This window comes from Leucopleurus acutus, assembly GCF_964270905.1.
Source record: "Leucopleurus acutus genome assembly, chromosome: 4".
NCBI lineage: Eukaryota > Metazoa > Chordata > Mammalia > Artiodactyla > Delphinidae > Leucopleurus > Leucopleurus acutus.
In genome coordinates, this window is record NC_139146.1 from 64025337 (window position 1) to 64047332 (window position 21996).

At 37.8% G+C, this 21996-nt stretch overlaps 1 protein-coding gene across 1 annotated transcript in view; it reads right to left on the reverse strand.

Annotated features, from left to right (window-relative positions):
• Positions 1 to 21996, reverse strand: part of SMIM14 (small integral membrane protein 14) — a 71626-nt gene that overhangs the window by 12897 nt on the left and 36733 nt on the right. The window contains exon 3 of the mRNA XM_082838852.1: positions 2454 to 2502. Coding sequence (XP_082694978.1) covers positions 2454 to 2502 — 49 coding nt within the window. The remainder of the gene's footprint in view (positions 1 to 2453; positions 2503 to 21996) is intronic.

Below are 21996 nucleotides of genomic sequence, written 5' to 3' on the forward strand. Positions count from 1 at the left end.
ATGGATACTGTGATATTATGATATAATAAGAAATACATATATTTGGTCTTCATTCTGGTTCCTGTCGGAAAGCTGCTAAAATCCTTGGAATTTCCTGAGTGATAAGGGTGACAGGAACGTCTTTTCTTATTCATAATAAACCCCTTTCGACCATATCTGAGTTGATGTTAATGAGGTGACTCTTAGTGGGCCCCCAGAAAGCTTCAGGATGGGGACTCACTAGGAGTCTGACCAAGTGATTAGAAGGTTGGAACTTCCAGCTTCCAAGTTATTCACCAATGGCCAATGATTTACTCATTCATGCCTATGGAATGGAACCTCCATAAAAACCCTAAACAACAGGGTTCACAGAGCTTCCCGGTTGGTGAACACATGGAGGAGCTGGGAGGGTGGTGCACCCAGAGAAGACAGGGAAGCTCTATACCCCTTTTCTCCTCATACCTTGCCCTAGGCATCTCTTCCATTTGGCTGTTCCCAAGTTGCATCCTTTGTAATAAACTGGTAATAGTAATTAAACTGTTTTCCTGCCTTCTGTAAGCCATTCTCACAAATTATTGAAACAGAAGAAGGCGTTGCGGGGACCCCCGATTAATATATATTTTATGAAAACAGCATAATCTCATTCATGAAAATTTAGAATACACAGAAAAGTAATTATATCGCTCAGAGGAAACAACTGCTTAAACCATTTAAAGACATGGCTGTTAGAAAGGATTTCCACCAAATGCTAAAAGAACTGGGGCGGGGTGGAATGACTGGCCAAGATAACTGAATTAATACTCAAGCTCTAGAGTTGTGCCTTTATATTTGGATTAAAGAAGTGAAATTTCACCTACAGAAATAAGAGTATACTTGGTTTACAGGTGGGACTGGCTCAAGGGTCACAAATACCACAAATATAATAAACACTTGTTTTCCCATAAGGAGTTCAATAAGATTATTTTCAACTAGAAGAACACATTTTAGCTTTACTGCTGAGGCAAAAATTTATGACGCTTATCAGAGGGCACACTGCAGATTAATGAACGCTACTGAAGAGACAACATAAAGAAATCTGGAGTTGGGGAACCACCACCCATCATCCCCAAAACCTAGCGCAAGTCTGCCCATTACTTTCTTGCCCAGAAGCATATAATTATTACCCTGCTGCACCAAAGGACTACATTCTGACAAAGTTTCTACTTTGGGACAGGCACTGTACTAGCTCCTGTTTCTCTAAGTTGCTACATTTACAGAATTTGATGGGATACCCAGTTCACACAGTAATACCAGTAATTAATAATGTACTAACAAGTTCCTTTATAATGATACCTTACTGTGTTTTGTTTTAGTTTCACATACATAATAAAGTGGTGCTCAGCTTCAGAGATGTGAAGTATAAGCAACTAGCCTATTAATAAATGCAATTTGGCAATATGTCAAAAGCCTTAAAAAGTGCAAAAGGATGTTTGTTCAAGCATTATTTATAACAGCAAAAATATATTAGCAACCTAAGATTCCAACAAAAGGGAATTATTTGAACACTGGTGCATCCCCATAATGAATTATTATTTAGTCAGTAAATATTTTTAAGGTAAATACATGCTGATATACTCACAATACAGTAGTGAAAAACAACATATACAAAGTGATCCCGTATTTGTAAGTATATATGAAATTGAATTGTGCCAGGTTTCACCATCCTGTAAACGTCATACTTCCATTCTTACAGTCAAATTATTATGGTATAAGACTGGATTCGCTATTATTTCCCCTCAAAGTATCCCTCAAGTTATGTCTGTCCTGAAAAAAAGATGCCTCATATTATAAGTCTGTCAGCTACATTCACCATGCGGAATCCATCTTCCTGCACTGATTCTCACTTTACCATCACCATTGCCCATAAAGCCATGGAGAAACCTCCCTACTGCCCTTACCGTCTTGAGAATCCTAATGTCAGAGGCAAAGGAATGACTCCAATGTCTCCAAAGCTTCCAAACCTTGGGGAAAAATGGCTCCCCCTGCCTTCACTCACAAATTCTCAAAGTTGCCAATGGATGCAAATAGATGGTAGGGAAAGAGTGAGGGGTTTGTGCTAGCAGCCTCGGTGTTCAGTTCAACGAGCCAGAAGTGCCCTGTTCCACGTGTATTTGCCCAAAAAAGGGTCTTGGAAGGGTTTACACCAAGTTGTTAACAGTGGTCATCTTTTATTATTCTGGAAGTTTTTCCTTTTCTTTTTTTTTATCTGTGATTTTATAATTTTATTCAATGAACAGGTTTTGTTTTTGTGGCAGGACCAAAAAACACAATTTTTTAAGTTAAAAAATTAAATATTTAAGTAGGAAATACATTACTAAGAACCATTTCCTTAAAGGGCAAACTGTAAGAATAATTTCTGGCAAAAAATTCAGTCTTATTCTGGTCTCTAATTCTGCCCCCAATGCCAAGCCTCCTCCTGTCCCATCATTACTTACATTCCTGAAGACATTCTGTGTCTGTGCAGTAGGACTGGGACTGCCTCAACTACAATGAATAAGAAGAAAGGAAAGTTAGCCACTGGACTTAACCAAAAATGGATACTATTTATTAGAAAGATCATGTTTTGCTTTTTAATGAATGCTACTACAGTATATATCATACCTTCAAAATTAGATAAAAACATAGAATATATTGAGGGGCTGTTCAGTTTGGGGGGATTATTTTCTCCTCAACATAATATTCAAATATACTGTGATCTAGTGCAATTAACCTATTTAAATTAGGAATTTTTAAAAGTCACCTGTGGATGGGTGGTGGTGGTGGGATGAACTGGGAGATTGGGATTGACATATATACACTAATATGTATAAAATAGATAACTAATAAGAAATCTGCTGTATAAAAAATAAAATAAAATTTAAAATTCAGAAAAAAAACGTCACCTGTGACAGAAACTCCTGCTGCCGTATGTTATTAGACTTCCCAAAGGAAAAGCACTTAACTGTAGAGGAGAGCTACTAGAAAAAGAGTAAACTTCGTTAATAAGGTTTTTTTCTCCCTGAAAATTAGAAGCCTCTGCTTCTAATAGAAAAAATAGGTTCTCTTTGTAGAAAATGCACCTTTGAAAGGAAGGCTTTTTTTTTTTTTCCTTTTTGCTTACATCTGCATAAACAGTGGTTAGACAAGGAAGAAACATAAAAATGATACCACAGGAGCTGGGGGTGGGATGGAGGAATGGAGTAGGCTCTGATGAGAAGGGATCCGAAGTTTTCAATGTCTATCTTTATATACAATTTAATTTTGGAAACATATGATTATGAATTTTAAAGATAAGTGAAAAGTAAAAACCCATCTATCAATAAACATATATCATCCTTTTATGAATGTTCACCCTATGCTGAGGGCTTTTAGGATGTTTAGAAATGATCATCTCATAAATCTTAAAAGAGATGATACACAGTAAACTGAATGAACATGCAACTTTTCAATTCGGCCTCATTACTTTATAATGACACCCCCTCTCCATTAAAGCAGTTAACGCATAACCTGCAATTGTTTGGGGAAGCAACTACAGAGCAGTTGTGCTTAGCTGGTTAAGCATGGGCTCTGCAAAAAGGCAGATCTTGACTTAAAGTCAGGCTCTGCAACTTTCTAGAGTTTCAAGACCTTGGGTGAATTCTTTAACACCTCTAAGCTTTAGTTTTCTCATCTGGTAAAATGGGGATGATATTACCTATATCTGAGTACAAGTGAGAATTAAAATACACAGTGCATATGAAATGTCGTAACAACCCAAGAAAGAAGAAACGTTAGCTATTATTATTACTGTGCCAAACAAATTATGACCTCATCTAAAACAATTATTGGAATTAACAGAACAAATCATCTTGTAAGTTGTTCTCTAAGATGATCAGGCTTGCTTTGGTGTATATCACTAAAGGTGTTCTATTTGTTTTTTGGTTTTTGTTTTTTAAATATTTATTTATTTGGCTGCACCAGGTCTTAGTTGTGGCATGCGGGGTCTTTAGTTGCGGCATGCAAACTCTTAGTTGCGGCACGTGGGATGTAGTTCCCTGACCAGGGATCGAACCCCGGCCCCCTGCATTGGAAGCGTGGAATCTTGGCCACTGAACTACCAGGGAAGTCCCCAAAGTAGTTCTACTTGATTTAGAATGGGAAAACAGATCTTAATTAATGTAAAAATATGCTGGGTACCTTAAACCTTCTTAAATATGAAAAGAATCAATCCAAAACCTCTTTAAAAATTTATGCATTCTACAGCTATTATCAAAAAGACAATAAATAACAAGTGTTGGTAAGGACGTGGGAAAAGGGAACCTTTGTGCACTGTTGGTGGGAATATAAATTGGTCGCAGCCACTATGGAAAACGGTATGGAGGTTCCTCAAAAGATTAAAAGTAGTGTTACCATATGATCCAGCAATTCCACTTCTGGGTATTTACCCAAAGAAAACAAAAACACTAATTCGAAAAGATAAATGCAGCCCCATGTTTTCTGTAGCATTATTTACAATAGCCAAGACATGGAAATAACCTAAGTGTCCACTGATGGATGAATCGATAAACACACACACACGCACACACACACACGCACACACACACACACACGCACACACACAGAGGAGTATTATTCAGCCATAAAAAAGAATGAAATCTTGCCATTTGCGACAATATGGATGGACCCCAAGGGCATTATGCTAAGTGAAATAAGTCAGAGAAAGATACTGTATGATCCACTTATATGTGGAATCTAAAAACAAAGATCTCATGGATATAGAGAAGAGACTGGTGGTAGCCTGAGGCAGGGGGAGGAGGGTGGGCAAAATGGGTGAAGGGTAGTCAAAAAGATACAAATTTCCAGTTAAAAAATGAATAAGTTATAAGAATGTAATGTACAGCATGGTGACTATAGCTAATAATATTGTAAAAAATTACACATTCTAAAGAAATTGAAAAAAAGATTACTAGACCCTTGGGTCACAAATCAGACCTAATGAACCTCCTACTTTACATATACTTTAAGTTTTATTAATTTTTTCCCAATAAGTAATACGTATACACAGTACAAAATTCAAAAGTACAAAAGGATACTCTATGCAAGGTAAATCTCTTGCTCTCTTCTGTCCTTCAGCCTCCACAGCACTCAGGTTTTTTTGTGAATCTCTCCAGAGATGTCCTTACATTTTTATAAGCATATATATATCTTTTCCCATTACTCTTCCACCTCTAAGTAGCATTGTAGCAAATGTAAAACAAAAAGATTTATTAGGTCTTTGGATTGAACAAGTACTATCTAATTACTTAAGATATCAAATAAGGAGTAAAAATAACTTTCTTGGGTTTAGTATTTAGCAATCACACAGCATATCCCAAAATCTACAGCTGTGATCGAAATGACCAATGAATTATCAGTTCATTGTACATTATGTAACTCAAGTGCCAGCCCTGGCTTTTGGCTATAGCTCTACTTGAACTGATGCCCTTGTCTTCAGGTCTGACTTGCTGGCTGTCTGTAGCTCAATGATAGTTACAAATGACATGATTTCCATGTGAAAAGCCCCCAAGTCTTTACATATCCACTTCCTCACAAATCTACTTCCATGGAGGGCCACACCACCAGCTCTAGGCTTCTTCTTCATGCTTCCATCAGTCTCATCCTCCTTTCTCAATGTGGATCTACCAGATAAGATGCTCACTGTGTTCGTTTTTGACCTCCCTGTGATGCTGGCAGATTTGGGTTTCACCCCACACCCTTGCAGTGGGTTTGTAGTCTATAGCCAGGGTCACCAAACTAAAACCTGTAGGCTGGAGGCCTATTTTTATAAATAGTTTTACTGAAACATAGCCACACCCATTTGTTTACATATTGTCTATGTCTGCTTTCACTACAACAGCTGAGTTTAGTAGTTGCCATAGAGACTCCAAGCCTAAAATATTTACTATCTGGCCCTTAAATTACTCAACACTACTGATAATGACAACCAGCTAAAGACATCTAGGAAATACCCATGAAATATGAGAAACAACAAGTATTCTTGTGTAGCTATATAAAAGTGAAAGTGTTCATTTAGAAATGTGAGATGCTCATTAATTATGTCTAGTTATAATGCAACAATCGTTTATTTACTTATTCATTCAAAATGTTTACTGAATGCCTACTACATGCCAAGTACAGTTCCAGGTACTGAGGATATGGTGTGAAAAGGACAAAGTTTCTGAAAAGGCAAAGTTTCTAGTCTTATGGATCATACAGTCTTGTGGGGGAAATCAGACAATTAACAAGTATATTATAAAAATGTCAGAGAGCCACACAGAGAAAGTAGGATGGCATACAGTGGCAGTCCAGTAGCCACTTTAAATTAGGCAGTAACACTTAAGGGACTATCTACACAATAATAGCAGTAAAAGATCAAGGAGATGAGCATTCAGGAATTCCAGACAGACTAAACAACTAGGAAAGGCCCCTAGATGAAAAGGTGCCTGCGAGCTGGTGTTGAGGAACCACAAGGCCACTGTGGCTGGGGCGTGTAAGCACTATTCCTTAGCTGCTGTATTTAGTCAACCTCAGAACCAAATGCTCTCTAGATATGCACAAATCAGCACAGTTTTCTGTTAATGGCATTAGTCTGACTGCCTCCAATTCTAAGACATATAACAGATACCTATATGTTTTATCAATGTGGAATAGGGGTACCTTCTTATTATCACATTAGAAATACATTTAAATACAAATATATTTTAAGGATAAATTTATAAATTATATTACTTTAAATTATAATTTAAATAATTTATTATTTATATTACATTATAATAAAAATAAAATTACAGAATACTTAGAAATTAATGTGGATTAATTCACTGACTTAGTACAATTATCATTATGTTTTCTAGCATTAAAATATGCATACTTTCATATAATTACAATCATTATAATAACAAATATTTACTGGGAACTTTTATGTGGTAGAGACTATACTAAGAACTTTAATTTATTTAATCCTCACATTCAATAGCAGGAGGCAGGTGCTATAACTCCTACTTTATGGATGAAGAAACGTGTTTGGGAGAGGTTGGCTAACATATCCAATACTAACTCCAGAGTCTAAATTTTTAATCTCAATTCCATTCTACTTTACAACATACAAAATTTTGTATCATAATTTTAGTTAACATATCATTAAACACTGTGTAACCAACCACAATTTGTTTTTCACAATTTTGCATGGTTACAGAATACTCCAGTGAGTTGATAATCAACTGATATAAAACTGAACTGAAGCAAATTCAGAGTAAAGTGAAAATGACCATAGATGTAATTACCTAATAACCTCTAAGATTAACACAGCCAATGTTTTCTTTCAGCACTAAAAGAGATCTCTTTCCCTTTAGGTGTCACCAGAGGAGTAGGCTTCCCTTTGGGACTATGATAAAAAAAACGGTAATGTACAATTTGTCCTGCTATACAAGTTTCTAGAAAACTAATTCACTCACAATTGGTAAATATAGAAATGATGTCAGCTTTATGTGGTAGCTGTGTTGGTTCATAAATGATTTTTTTCTAGGTAAGGGGAACCACAGAGTGGGAGGTCAAATTACGACTTTGAGCAGGTCAAATTATAACTCATGCCATGCAGGCAGAAGCCTTTTCAGCTTTAAGAAAATTGTTAAAAAGTGCCTTCACACATGCATACACACACACACACGCATACGCGCGCGCGTGCGCGCACACACCACACACACACACACACACACACACACACACACGACCAAGAATGAGAAGAAATTATTCACTGGGAGCCTGGCTGACTGAAGCACTCCATCTCTAGCCCAAGCTGCAGTGAATCTTTGGGGCATTCCACCAAGAGCTGGAGCTGGATCCTGCTCTTCTGGCTGATGTCCTATGGGTTCCTGGCTACACTCTACATGTTCACAAGCAGATGATGCTGCAGGCTCTGAATAATAAGGTGCCAAAGTATCATGACCACATTTCTAGTCCAGGACTTAGTGTTTTACCCAAACCAGCGTGTTGGAATATATATTCAGTATGTCAGATTCAAACACGATGGGTAAATTATAGTCTTTAAAGAATTTAAAAAACACATTTAGTAAAATGAGAGAGTCTTTTGATTGAACTCTTTAAACAGAGAGACCTAACTTACAGTGCATCTCAGTTTTCTCTTGACTTATTTGAAGAATACAGTGGGACTACTGATGCTGATTTTGGCTACTCCAAAAGGAAACCATTTATGAAAGCAAACATAACTAAAAGAAAACCAATAAACAAGGTCCTACTATTTTCAAAACTATATTCAAAATCCTGCAGTCAACCATAATGGAAAAGAATATGAAAAAGAATGTGTATATATATATATATATATATATATATATATAACTGAATCACTCTGCTATACAGCAGAAATTAACACTACACTGTAAATCAACTATACTTCAATTAAAAAAAAAAGAAAACCAAGGATAATAAATGAAGGAAACAGGCATGGCAGTATCTACAAGATGGAGCCATAAACTTCAAGTATTTTCTGTATTACAGTGGAGTGGCGGGAACCACATGTGGACTATCTACAGCCAATGGTTGCTGCCTAGGTAAACCTTCATGCCCACACTGATCCCAGGATCCCAGGGAAGATCTGGGATCTTCCCCAGCTAACCAGGATGGCCATGTAAAGTTCCTTAGATGAGTTAGCTTCAAAATCGAAGAGATAACATAGTATGATTAGAAGAAACGTTTTTCTTCCTTGGGGAAAAAGGCAGAAAACAGAGATTTAAAGAATACAAGAGTCTTGGCAGAGAGTTCCTGTTAGGGAAAATGTAGAACCTAAAATAGTCTCTTAGGATATCCAGGAAGCCTCATATAGAACCTTGGCTGTCAGAGGCTGATGGAAAAACCATAGATCAAAATTAGACTCTAATGACAAAAAGCAGATAAATGGAACTTCTATGAGGAAGCTTACCTTGGAGAAATTCTTTGAAGAAAATTACAAAAAACAGAAAGTCTCTCTTTGGAGTTATCAAAAGGTACCTGCTATGGATGCTCGTGTTTCCCCCACCACTCCAAATTCATATGTTGAAGCCCTAATTCCCAAAGTGATGGAATTTGGGGATGGGGGCCTTTGGGAGGTGATTAGGTTTAGATGAGGTCATGAGAGTGGAGCCACCATGATGGAATTAGTGCCCATACAGGAAGAGGGTGAGACCAGAGCCATCATTCTCTCTGTGCCATGTGAGGGTACAGCAAGGTGGATGTTTGAAAACCAAGAAAAGAGCCAAATCACCCTGGCATATCTGGCAACATCTTGATCTTGGACTTCCCAGTGCCTCCAGAACTGTGAGAAATAATTATTTGTTGTCTACGCTGCCCAGTCTGTGGTATTTTTCCAGAGCAGCCTGAGCAAACTAAGACAGTACCTAAACAAGAATTTATCTGCTGTTTTTCTATGTCTGCTCAAGAACCTCATGTATATTGGAGGTGCTCTTCTTTCCCATGCACCGGGTCTACCTGTGGACTGGTAAACAGTGTGGTACAGAACAGTGGTTCAAAAGAGAAGCTTTAAAGTCAGAGGTATCTGGTTTCAAATTCTGTGTCTGTTACTTTCTTAGGCAGAGTTTCAAACTATAGAAGAGATAAATACAATCTGTTATCAACCTTAATGTCATTGTGAGTATTAAATGACATAATTAATATTATATAAAATTAAATATAAAATGTATATAAAAACTCAGGTCATGGCCCACAGAATGCTTTCGGATTATAGCAATATGCAGGAAAGGGCTGCCTGTTTGTACAAATAAGCCTATTCATATTTATCACTACTATTTTTTCAAAAAGTGAAATTCCAAAACCAACAACAAAAAAGTACTTTCAAATCAGGGGTTAAACAGTTGGTCAATGTCCTCTGACCAGACCTCACACAGCTCACAGTAACAGGTTAGCTTGAAATAACCTTAGACTGCCAAAACCCAGCTCCCCCTAATTTTTAATACTGCACAGCATTCCATTTAATTGCATCATTTCCAAATTTGTATATGAAAAACAATGTTGTGGCGAATGTTCATATAAATACAGTCTTACACACTTGATTAATCTCTTTAGAATATGGAGTAGAGTTGCTATAGTGAAGGTATGTACACTTTAAGTTTTGATATACATTGCCAAATTACAGGAGGGGAATTTTAAAGAAATGACAAAATACAAAGTACATTCAATTCAATTATTCCTGCATAATCACACCACTGAGGAAGCCCAGTGTTTCAACTGGGAGACAGCTAAAACCTAACTGTATCTGATCACATTTAGTTCTTTTTTTTTAAATTTATGTTACTGAAGTATAGCTGATTTACAATGTTGTGTTAATTTCTACTGTACAGCAAAGTGATTCAGTTATACATATATATGTACATTCTTTTTCACATTCTTTTCCATTATGGTTTATCACAGGATATTGAATATAGTTCCCTGTGCTATACAGTAGGATCTTCTTTATCCATTCAATACACAATAGTTTGCATCTGCTAATCCCAAACTCCCAATCCTTTCTTCCCCTATCCCTTCTTCCCCCTTGGCAACCACAGGTCTGTTCTCTATGCCTGTGAGCCTGTTTCTATTTCGTAGGTAAGTTCATTTGTGTCATATTTTAGATTCCACATATAAGTGGTATCATACGGTATCTTTCTCTTTCTGACTTACTTCACTTAGTATGATAATCTCTAGATCCATCCATGTTGCTGCAAATGGCAGTATTTCATTCTTTTTATGGTTGGATAGTATTCCATCGTATATATGTACCATATCTTCTAAATCCATTCATCTGTCGATGGACATTTAGGTTGTTTCCATGTCTTGGCTATAGTAAACAGTGCTGCAATGAACACTGGGGTGCATGTATCTTTTCCAGTTATAGTTTTGTCTGGATATATGCCCAGGAGTGGGATTGTAGGATCATATGGCAACTCTATTTTTAGTTTTTTGAGGAACCTCCATACTGTGTGTTTTCCATAGTGGCTGCACCAATTTACATTCCCACCAACAGTGTAGGAGGGTTCCCTTTTCTCCACCCCCTCCTCCACCATTTGTTATTTGAAGGCTTTTTATTTTTTCTTCTTATTTATTTATTTATTTGGCCATGCCACGTGGTTTGTGGGATCTTAGTTCCCCAACCAGGGATTGAACCCAGGCCCTCGGTGAAACCTTGGAGTCTCAAACACTGAACCACCAGGGAATTCTCTGAAGGCTTTTTAATGATAGCCATTCTGACTGGTGTGAGGTGGTACCTCATTGTAGTTTTGATTTGCATTTCTCTAATGATTAGCAGTGTTGAGCATCTTTTCATGTGCCTTTTGGCCATCTGTGTGTCTTCTTTGGAGAAATGTCTATTTAGGTCTTCTGCCCATTTTTCAATTGGGTTGTTTGATCACATTTAGTTCTTAATGACTAAGTAGCATCTCTACATATTTTCCTACAATATTAACAAAAATATTCAATAACTTGGAAGGACCACAATAATCCATGTACATTTAAGCCTGAAGACTTCAAATAATCAGGTTAAAGGCAAGTCTGAGCGTTTTTTTTGTTTTTTTTTTTGCGGTACGCAGGCCTCTCACTGTTGCGGCCTCTGCCGTTGCGGAGCACAGGCTCCGGACGCGCAGGCTCAGCGGCCATGGCTCACGGGCACAGCCGCTCCGCGGCATGTGGGATCTTCCCGGACCGGGGCATGAACCCGTGTCCCCTGCATCGGCAGGTGGACTCTCAACCACTGCGCCACCAGGGAAGCCCAAGTCTGAGTATTTTGAAAACAGTTTTTGAATGTCTAACACTAATAGGTTGCCCAAATGATATGCATATAGTTTCCCAAATCCTACAAAAATACCTTCTAAATTTGAGTTTAATTAAATTATTGAACCAAAAGTCATCACGTAATTTATGGCCACTGACAAGACAACAACATAACTTATATGCTATACCTTTATGGTACAGTCTATTTTAATTATATATAAAGATATAGATATAGATACATGACTGTCCACAAACTCAATGCAACATCTGGCTAGGAGAGCAATAAATGTCATGAAATGGGATATGTGAGTGGGGGCCAAGAGGAAAGGGGACTCTGACATTTTGCTCTGTATTTCTACATTATTTCAAGTGTCCGTAATTTAGATATTCACATATTACAAGTATCATTAAAAGGAAAGACAAAATTCCAATACCATGATACTTGAAAATGAGGCTGACTCTGATTTGCTGTTATGGACTCAATGTTTGAGTCTCCTCAAAATTCATATTTTGAAATCCTAATCCCCAATGTGATGGTATTAGGAGGTGGGGCCTTTCAGAGGTGATTAGGTTACGAGGGTAGAGCCCACATGAGTGGGATTAGTGTGCTCATAAAAGAGACCCCAGAATGCTTTCTTGCCCTCTCTTCACCATATAAGGATACAAGATCTGCAACCTGGATGACGGGCTCTCACGAGAACCCAACCATGCTAGCACCCTGATCTTGGACGTCCTGCCTCCAGAACTGTGAGAAATAAATTTTTGTTGTTTTTGTTGTTTTGTTGTTTTTGTTGTTTTGTTGTTTATCTACAGTATTCTGTTATAGAAACCGGAACTAAGAAATTTGCTAATATGAAAAAATAAATGAAGTGAAAAAAAAACAAGTTGCAGAAACATAAATATACTATGATCCCGTCTATGTGAAAACAAATTTCTAGAAAGAGATATATAGCAGACTGTATTTTCTAAAAACAGTCATAGCAGTATTTCTAACCACACACGCTCTTCCAGAATCTTACCACTCCCCATCAAGAGGTGGAGTCTCCTAATTCAAAAATGGTTTAAAATTAACTCAAAATATATTAAAGACCTGAATGTAACACCTGAAACCATAAAAATCCCAGAAGAAAACATAGGTGGTAAGCTCCCTGACACCAGTCTTGGTGATAAGTTTTTGGATCTGACTCCCAAAGCAAAGGAAACAAATGCTAAAACAAATAAGTAAGACGACATCAAACTAAAAAGCTGTTGCATAGCAAAGGAAACCATCATCAAAATGAAAAGGCGGGCTTCCCTGGTGGTGCAAGTGGTTGAGAGTCCGCCTGCTGATGCAGGGGACACAGGTTCGTGCCCCGGTCTGGGAAGATCCCACATGACGCAGAGTGGCTAGGCCCGTGAGCCATGGCCGCTGAGCGTGCACGTCGGAGCCTGTGCTCCAGTAGCGGGAGAGGCCACAACAGTGAGAGGCCCGCGTACCGCAAAAAAAAAAAAAAAAGAAAGAAAAGGCAACTTATTGAATGGGAGGAGATATCTGCACATCATATATCAGATAAGGGGTTAAATATCCAAAATATATAAAGAACTCATATAATTCAATAGCCAAATAAACAATCTGATTAAAAAATAGGCAGATGATCTCAATAGACATTTTCCCAAAAAAGACATAAAGATGGCCAACAGGTACATGAAGAGATGCTCAATATCACTAATCATCAGAGAAATGCAAATCAAAACCACAATGAGGTATCACCTCACATATATCCATCATACATATATATATCAATATAATGCAATTATTATTCAGCCTTAAAAAGGAACAAAATCTTGCCTTTTGCTACAACATGGATGGACCTTGAGGGAATTATGCTAAGTGAAATAAGTCAGAGAAAGACAAATACCACATGATCTCACTTATATGAGGAATTTAAAACAACAACAAAAGATCAAGCTCAAAGATATAAAGAACAGATTGGCGGTTGCCAGAGGTGGGGGGGTTGGGAGGTGAGTGAAATAGGTGAAGGGGGTCAAAACGTACAAACTTCCAGTTACAAAATAATTTAAGTTATGGGGATGTAATGCACTGCATAGTGACTATAGTTAGTAATAACATATTGCATATTTGAAAGTTGCTAAGAGAGTAGATCTTAATAGTTCTCATCACAAGAAAAATACTGTAACCGTGTATGGAAACAAGTGTTAACTAGACTTACCCGTGACAATCATTTCCCCATATATCCAAGTCGCACACCTGAAACTAATGTTATTTGTCAGTTATACCTCAATTTAAAAAAGAGGTGAAGTCTATTTCCCCTCCTCTTAAAGCTGAGCAGGCTCAGGACTGCTACAACCGGAAGTATAGTAGAAGTGTTGTATGTGACTTCTTAGGCTAGGTTATAAAAAGTATCCAGGCTGCATGGTTCTTTCCCTCCCCCATCCTCTCGGGATGGATTCTTCTTGCCCTTGGCACCAAGCCACTGTGCTGTGAGGAAGCCAAGCAGCCACAAGAAAAGGCTGTATGTAGGTGTTCTGGCTGACAGTACTAGGTAGGGTTTCAGCCACCAGCCAGCATCAACTGCCAGACAGTGAGTGAGCAAGCCTCCAGATGCTTTTCTCGCTCCCAGCCTCTCAGTCGTCCAGTTAAGAACCCAGACATTATGCAGCAGACAAGCCATCTCCACTGTGCTCTGTATGAACTCTAGACACACAATTTGTTAACTTAATTAAAAGGTTTTTCTTATGCCACTGAGTTTTAGGGTAATTTGTTATACAGCCATAATAACGGGAATATAAGAGAAATTGTAAATAGCTTAAAATCAGTGAAGTGGCAATGAGAGGCTGGGGAAAATAGGGAGATTTTCACTTTTCCATTTCTACACTTAGTACTGCTTGAATTTTGTGACATGAGGACATGCACTAGCTATTTTATCTTTTTTGTTTTGTTTTGCAGTACGCGGGCCTCTCACTGTTGTGGCCTTCTCTCATTGCAGAGCACAGGCTCCAGACGCGCAGGCTCAGTGGCCGTGGCTCACAGGCCTAGCCGCTCCGCGGCATGTGGGATCTTCCCGGGCCCGGGCACGAACCCGCGTCGCCTGCATCGGCAGGCAGACTCTCAACCACTGCGCCACCAGGGAAGCCCGCTATTTTATCTTTTAAATAAAACATAACCTCACTTCTGTGAAGGAGGCCAGAAGGGGGTCCCCTCACACAGTACAACCTGATGTCAATTACAAGAAGAATTGTCAATTACAGGCCTCAACAGAAGATCATCAATCACAGGCCCCAACAGGAAAAGATGTACACTGCATCTCCTACAAGAAACTGACTACCCCAGCAACTCAGCCAATGAGAAGCCATCATCACCCTGAGCTCTCACTTTTCTCCAATGGGTTTTTGTTCAAAACAACACCTCCCAACTTACTCCTTTTTCTCTATAAAATAATGTCCCTCTCCTTTGTTCCTTGGACTTGCTAAATAATATTAAATTGGGGATAAAATATATATACCATAGTATCTAAATGTTTATTTGTGAGAAAGATCCGGGAAGGTGCATACCAAATTCATCTAGGGAAGTAGGAACATGCCAGATATAGAGAAGTGAGTGAGAAGTTTGGGCTTACTTTTAATGTATTGATTTTGTGAAAAAACATTAGTATATTATTCATATTAATAAACATTTTACAAAAATATAAATTAATAGGAAAATACACTAACAGTAGATATATTTGCTGGGTAGAGAAGTTTCTCAAACTTTTCAGGCATACATCTTCCAGGAAAAGGCCAATAATAGGTCTTACTTAACGTGACTTATTTAAGTACAGTGGACATTAGTCACAATTTACAAGGCCTTCAGGCTTGTAAGGGGAATCTGACCAATGATCTCCCAGATCACATGCTTACAGTACTTTAATACGGAAACAAATGTAAGTAAATTAGAGATGCAGAAGTTTCAGTTACACGGTTTAGATTAGAGCTGAAATACAGAGCTCAACAAACAAACAAAAGGGGGATTATCTGCATTCCAAACCTTAGTTTACAACAGAAAGGAGGAAAAACACAAAGCATAACCTAAATTCACATTTCTAAATCCATCTGTTCTCTTTCTGGAACTCCTATCATTAATAGAAGAAACTGTATACCAAGAGACAGCCAAGTCAAGGAGAACAGGAGAAGTAGGTGGCAAGAGAGCAGAAGAGGATAAAAACAGAATAATTCTGCAAATGGGGAACAGAAAAAGTCTCTCGCCAGGCCATCTTTATGGTTGTAAGGAAATATAAGTGATTTAAAAAAAAACCAAACAACTAGATATATCAGTTATAAGGAAATACCTCCTTAAAAACAAAACTAACCTCAGAGGAGACACACACCAAAAAACCTACAACTTAAAAGAATGATTTATAATTAGACTATGATTTTGTGTTGGCATCTTTCTACATATCTAGTAGTATTCTACTACTACATCAATAAAAACCCAAATTTATCCATAGGCATATTCCCATGTTAACAAGTAATGAAACACAGAACTGTATGTAACATGATAAAGATATCCGATTTTTTTTTGCATTTTATGTCTCATTTTTAATTCATTTTCAGTACTGATTATGTTTTTTTTTTCATTTTAACATCTTTATTGGAGTATAATTGCTTTACAATGGTATGTTACTTTCAGCTTCACAACAAAATGAATCAGTTATATATATATACATATGTTCCCATATCTCTTCCCGCTTCCATCTCCCTCCCTCCCACCCTCCCTATCCCACCCCTCCAGGCAGTCACAAAGCACCAAGCTGATCTCCCTGTGCTATGCGGCTGCATCCCACTAGCTATCTACCTTACGTTTGGTAGTGTATATATGTCCATGCCTCTCTCTCGCTTTGTCACAGTTTGCCCTTCCCCCTCCCCATATCCCCAAGTCCATTCTCTAGTAAGTCTGTGTCTTTATTCCTGTTTCACACCTAGGTTCTTCCTGACATTTTTTTTTCTTAAATTCCATATATATGTATTAGCATACGGTATTTGTCTCTCTCTTTCTGACTTACTTCACTCTGTATGACAGACTCTAGGTCCATCCACCTCAATACAAATAGCTCAATTTCGTTTCTTTTTATGGCTGAGTAATATTCCATTGTATATATGTGCCACATCTTGTTTATCCATTCATCCAATGATGCACACTCAGGTTGTTTCCATCTCCGGGCTATTGTAAATAGAGCTGCAATGAACATTTTGGTACATGACTCTTTTTGAATTATGGTTTTCTCAGGGTATATGCCCAGTAGTGGGATTGCTGGGTCACATGGTAGTTTTTTGTAGTTTTTTAAGGAACCTCCATACTGTTCTCCACAGTGACTGTATCAATTTACATTCCCACCAACAGGGTAAGAGGGTTCCCTTTTCTCCACACCCTCTCCAGCATTGATTGTTTCTAGATTTTTTGATGATGGCCATTCTGACTGGTGTGAGATGATATCTCATTGTAGTTTTGATTTGCATTTCTCTAATGATTAGTGATGTTGAGCATTCTTTAATGTGTTTCTTGGCAGTCTGTATATCTTCTTTGGAGAAATGTCTATTTAGGTCTTCTGCCCATTTTTGGATTGGGTTGGTTTTTTTTGTTGTTATTAAGCTGCATAAGCTGCTTATAAATTTTGGAGATTAATCCTTTGTCAGTTGCTTCATTTGCAAATATTTTCTCCCATTCTGAGGCTTGTCTTTTGGTCTTGTTTATGGTTTCCTTTGCTGTGCAAAAGCTTTGAAGTTTCATTAGGTCCCATTTGTTTATTTTTGTTTTTATTTCCATTTCTCTAGGAGGTGGGTCAAAAAGGACCTTGCTGTGATTTATGTCATAGAGTGTCCTGCCTATGTTTTCCTCTAAGAGTTTGATAGTTTCTGGCCTTACATTTAGGTCTTTAATCCACCTTGAGCTTATCTTTGTGCATGGTGTTAGGGAGTGATCCAATCTCATACTTTTACATGTAGCTGTCCAGTTTTCCCAGCACCACTTATTGAATAGGCTGTCCTTTCTCCACTGTACATTCCTGCCTCCTTTATCAAAGATAAGGTGACCATATGTGCATGGGTTTATCTCTGGGCCTTCTATCCTGTTCCATTGACCTATATTTTTGTTTTTGTGCCAGTACCATACTGTCTTGATGACTGTAGCTTTGTAGTATAGTCTGAAGTCAGGAAGCCTGATTCCTCCACCTCCGTTTTTCGTTCTCAAGATTGCTTTGGCTATTCGGGGTCTTTTGTGTTTCCATACAAATTGTGAAATTTTTTGTTCTAGTTCTGTGAAAAATGCCAGTGGTAGTTTGATAGGGATTGCATTGAATCTGTAGATTGCTTTGGGTAGTAGAGTCATTTGCACAATGTTGATTCTTCCAATCCAAGAACATGGTATATCTCTCCATCTATTTATATCATCTTTAATTTCTTTCATCAGTGTCTTATAATTTTCTGCATACAGGTCTTTTGTCTCCTTAGGTAGGTTTATTCCTAGATATTTTATTCTTTTTGTTGCAATGGTAAATGGGACTGTTTTCTTGATTTCACTTTCAGATTTTTGATCCTTAGTGTATAGGAATGCCAGAGATCTCTGTGCATTAATTTTGTATCCTGCTACTTTACCAAATTCATTAATTAGCTTTAGTAGTTTTCTGTTAGCATCTTTAGGATTCTCTATGTATAGTATCATGTCATCTGCAAAGAGTGACAGCTTTACTTCTTCTTTTCCGATTTGGATTCCTTTTATTTCCTTTTCTTCTCTGATTGCTGTGGCTAAAACTTCCAAAACTATGTTGAATAAGAGTAGTGAGAGTGGGCAACCTTGTCTTGTTCCTGATCTTAGTGGAAATGCTTTCAGTTTTTAACCATTGAGGACGATGTTGGCTGTGAGTTTGTCATATATGGCCGTTATTATGTTGAGGAAAGTTCCCTCTATGCCTACTTTCTGCAGGTTTTTTATCATAAATGGGTGTTGAATTTTGTCAAAAGCTTTCTCTGCATCTATTGAGATGATCATATGGTTTTTCTCCTTCAATTTGTTAATACGGTGTATCACATTGATTGATTTGCGTATATTGAAGAATCCTTGCATTCCTGGAATAAACCCCACTTGATCATGGTGTATGATCTGTTTAATGTGCTGTTGGATTCTGTTTGCTAATATTTTGTTGAGGATTTTTGCATCTATGTTCATCAGTGGTATTGGCCTGTAGTTTTCTTTCTTTGTGACATCCTTGTCTGGTTTTGGTATCAGGGTGATGGTGGCCTCGTAGAATGAGTTGGGGAGTGTTCCACCCTCTGCTATATTTTGGAAGAGTTTGAGAAGGATAGGTGATAGCTCTTCTCTAAATGTTTGATAGAATTCACCTGTGAAGCCATCTGTTCCTGGGCTTTTGTTTGTTGGAAGATTTTTAATCAGTTTCAATTTCAGTGCTTGTGATTGGTCTGTTCATATTTTCTATTTCTTCCTGATTCAGTCTTGGCAGGTTGTGCCTTTCTAAGAATTTGTCCATTTCTTCCAGGTTGTCCATTTTATTGGCATAGAGTTGCTTGTAGTAATTTCTCATGATCTTTTGTATTTCTGCAGTGTCAGTTGTTACTTCTCCTTTTTCATTTCTAATTCTATTGATTTCAGTCTTCTCCCTTTTTTTCTTGATGAGTCTGGCTAATGGTTTATCAATTTTGTTTATCCTTTCAAAGAACCAGCTTTTAGTTTTATTGATCTTTGCTATCGTTTCTTTCATTTCTTTTTCATTTATTTCTGATCTGATTTTTATGATTTCTTTCCTTCTGCTAACTTTGGGGTTTTTTTGTTCTTCTTTCTCTAATTGCTTTAGGTGCAAGGTTAGGTTGTTTATTCGAGATATTTCCTGTTTCTTAAGGTAGGATTGTATTGCTATAAACTTCCCTCTTAGAACTGCTTTTGCTGCATCCCATAGATTTTGAGTCGTCGTGTCTCCATTGTCATTTATATCTAGGTATTTTTTGATTTCCTCTTTGATTTCTTCAGTGATCACTTCGTTATTAAGTAGTGTATTGTTTAGCCTCCATGTGTTTGTATTTTTTACAGATCTTTTCCTGTAATTGATATCTAGTCTCATAGCGTGTGGTCGGAAAAGATACTTGATACAATTTCAATTTTCTTAAATTTACCAAGGCTTGATTTGTGACCCAAGATATGATCTATCCTGGAGAATGTTCCATGAGCACTTGAGAAAAATGTGTATTCTGTTGTTTTTGGATGGAATGTCCTATAAATATCAATTAAGTCCATCTTGTTTAATGTATCATTTAAAGCTTGTGTTTCCTTATTTATTTTCATTTGGGATGATCTGTCCATGGGTGAAAGTGGGGTGTTAAAGTCCCCTACTATGAATGTGTTACTGTCGATTTCCCCTTTTATGGCTGTTAGTATTTGCCTTATGTATTGAGGTGCTCCTATGTTGGGTGCATAAATATTTACAATTGTTATATCTTCTTCTTGGATCGATCCCTTGATCGTTATGTAGTGTCCTTCTTTGTCTCTTCTAATAGTCTTTATTTTAAAGTCTATTTTGTCTGATACGAGAATTGCTACTCCAGCTTTCTTTTGGTTTCTATTTGCATGAAATACCTTTTTCCATCCCCTTACTTTCAGTCTGTATGTGTCTCTAGGTCTGAAGTGGGTCTCTTGTAGACAGCAAATATATGCGTCTTGTTTTTGTATCCGTTCAGCCAATCTGTGTCTTTTGGTGGGAGCGTTTAGTCCATTTACATTTAAGGTAATTATCGATATGTATGTTCCCATTCCCATTTTCTTAATTGTTTTGGGTTCGTCATTGTAGGTCTTTTCCTTCTCTTGTGTTTCTTGCCTAGAGAAGTTCCTTTAGCAGTTGTTGTAGAGCTGGTTTGGTGGTGCTGAACTCTCTCAGCTTTTGCTTGTCTGTAAAGGTTTTAATTTCTCCATCAAATCTGAATGAGATCCTGTTAACCTTATGGGGATTCCCTTGTGTGTTATTTGTTGTTTTTCCCTTGCTGCTTTTAATATGTTTTCTTTGTATTTAATTTTTGACAGTTTGTTTAATATGTGTCTTGGCGTATTTCTCCTTGGATTTATCCTGTATGGGACTCTCTGTGCTTCCTGGACTTGATTAACTATTTCCTTTCCCATATTAGGGAAGTTTTCAACTATAATCTCTTCAAATATTTTCTCAGTCCCTTTCTTTTTCTCTTCTTCTTCTGGAACCCCTATAATTCGAATGTTGGTGCGTTTAATGTTGTCCCAGAGGTCTCTGAGACTGTCCTCAGTTCTTTTCATTCTTTTTTCTTATTCTGCTCTGCATTCGTTATTTCCACTATTTTATCTTCCAGGTCACTTATCCGTTCTTCTGCCTCAGTTATTCTGCTATTGATCCCATCTAGAGTATTTTTCATTTCATTTATTGCGTTGTTCATCATTGTTTGTTTCACCTTTAGTTCTTCTAGGTCCTTGTTAAATGTTTCTTGCATTTTCTCTATTCTATTTCCAAGATTTTGGATCATCTTTACTATCATTATTCTGAATTCTTTTGCAGGTAGACTGCCTATTTCCTCTTCATTTGTTAGGTCTGGTGGGTTTTTATCTTGCTCCTTCATCTGCTGTGTGTTTTTCTGTCTTTTCATTTTGCTTATCTTACTGTGTTTGGGGTCTCCTTTTTGCAGACTGAAGGTTTGTAGTTCCTGTTGTTTTTGGTGTCTGTCCCCAGTGGCTAAGGTTGGTTCAGTGGGTTGTGTAGGCTTCCTGGTGGAGGGGACTAGTGCCTGTGTTTTGTGGATGAGGCTGGATCTTGTCTTTCTGGTGGGCAGGTCCACATCTGGTGGTGTGTTTTGGGGTGTCTGTAGACTTATTATGATTTTGGGCAGCCTCTCTGCTAATGGGTGGGGTTGTGTTCCTGTCTTGCTAGTTGTTTGGCATAGGATGTCCAGCACTGTAGCTTGCTGGTCATTGAGTGAAGCTGGGTGCTGGCATTGAGATAGAGATCACTGGGAGATTTCTGCCATTTGATATTATGTGCAGCTGAGAGGCCTCTTGTGGACCGGTGTCCTGAAGTTGGCTCTCCCACCTCACAGGCACAGCACTAACTCCTGGCTGCAGCACCAAGAGCCTTTCATCCACACGGCTCCTTAATTTGGGATGATTCGTTGTCTATTCATGTATTCCACAGATGCAGGGTACATCAAGTTGATGGTGGAGCTTTAATCCGC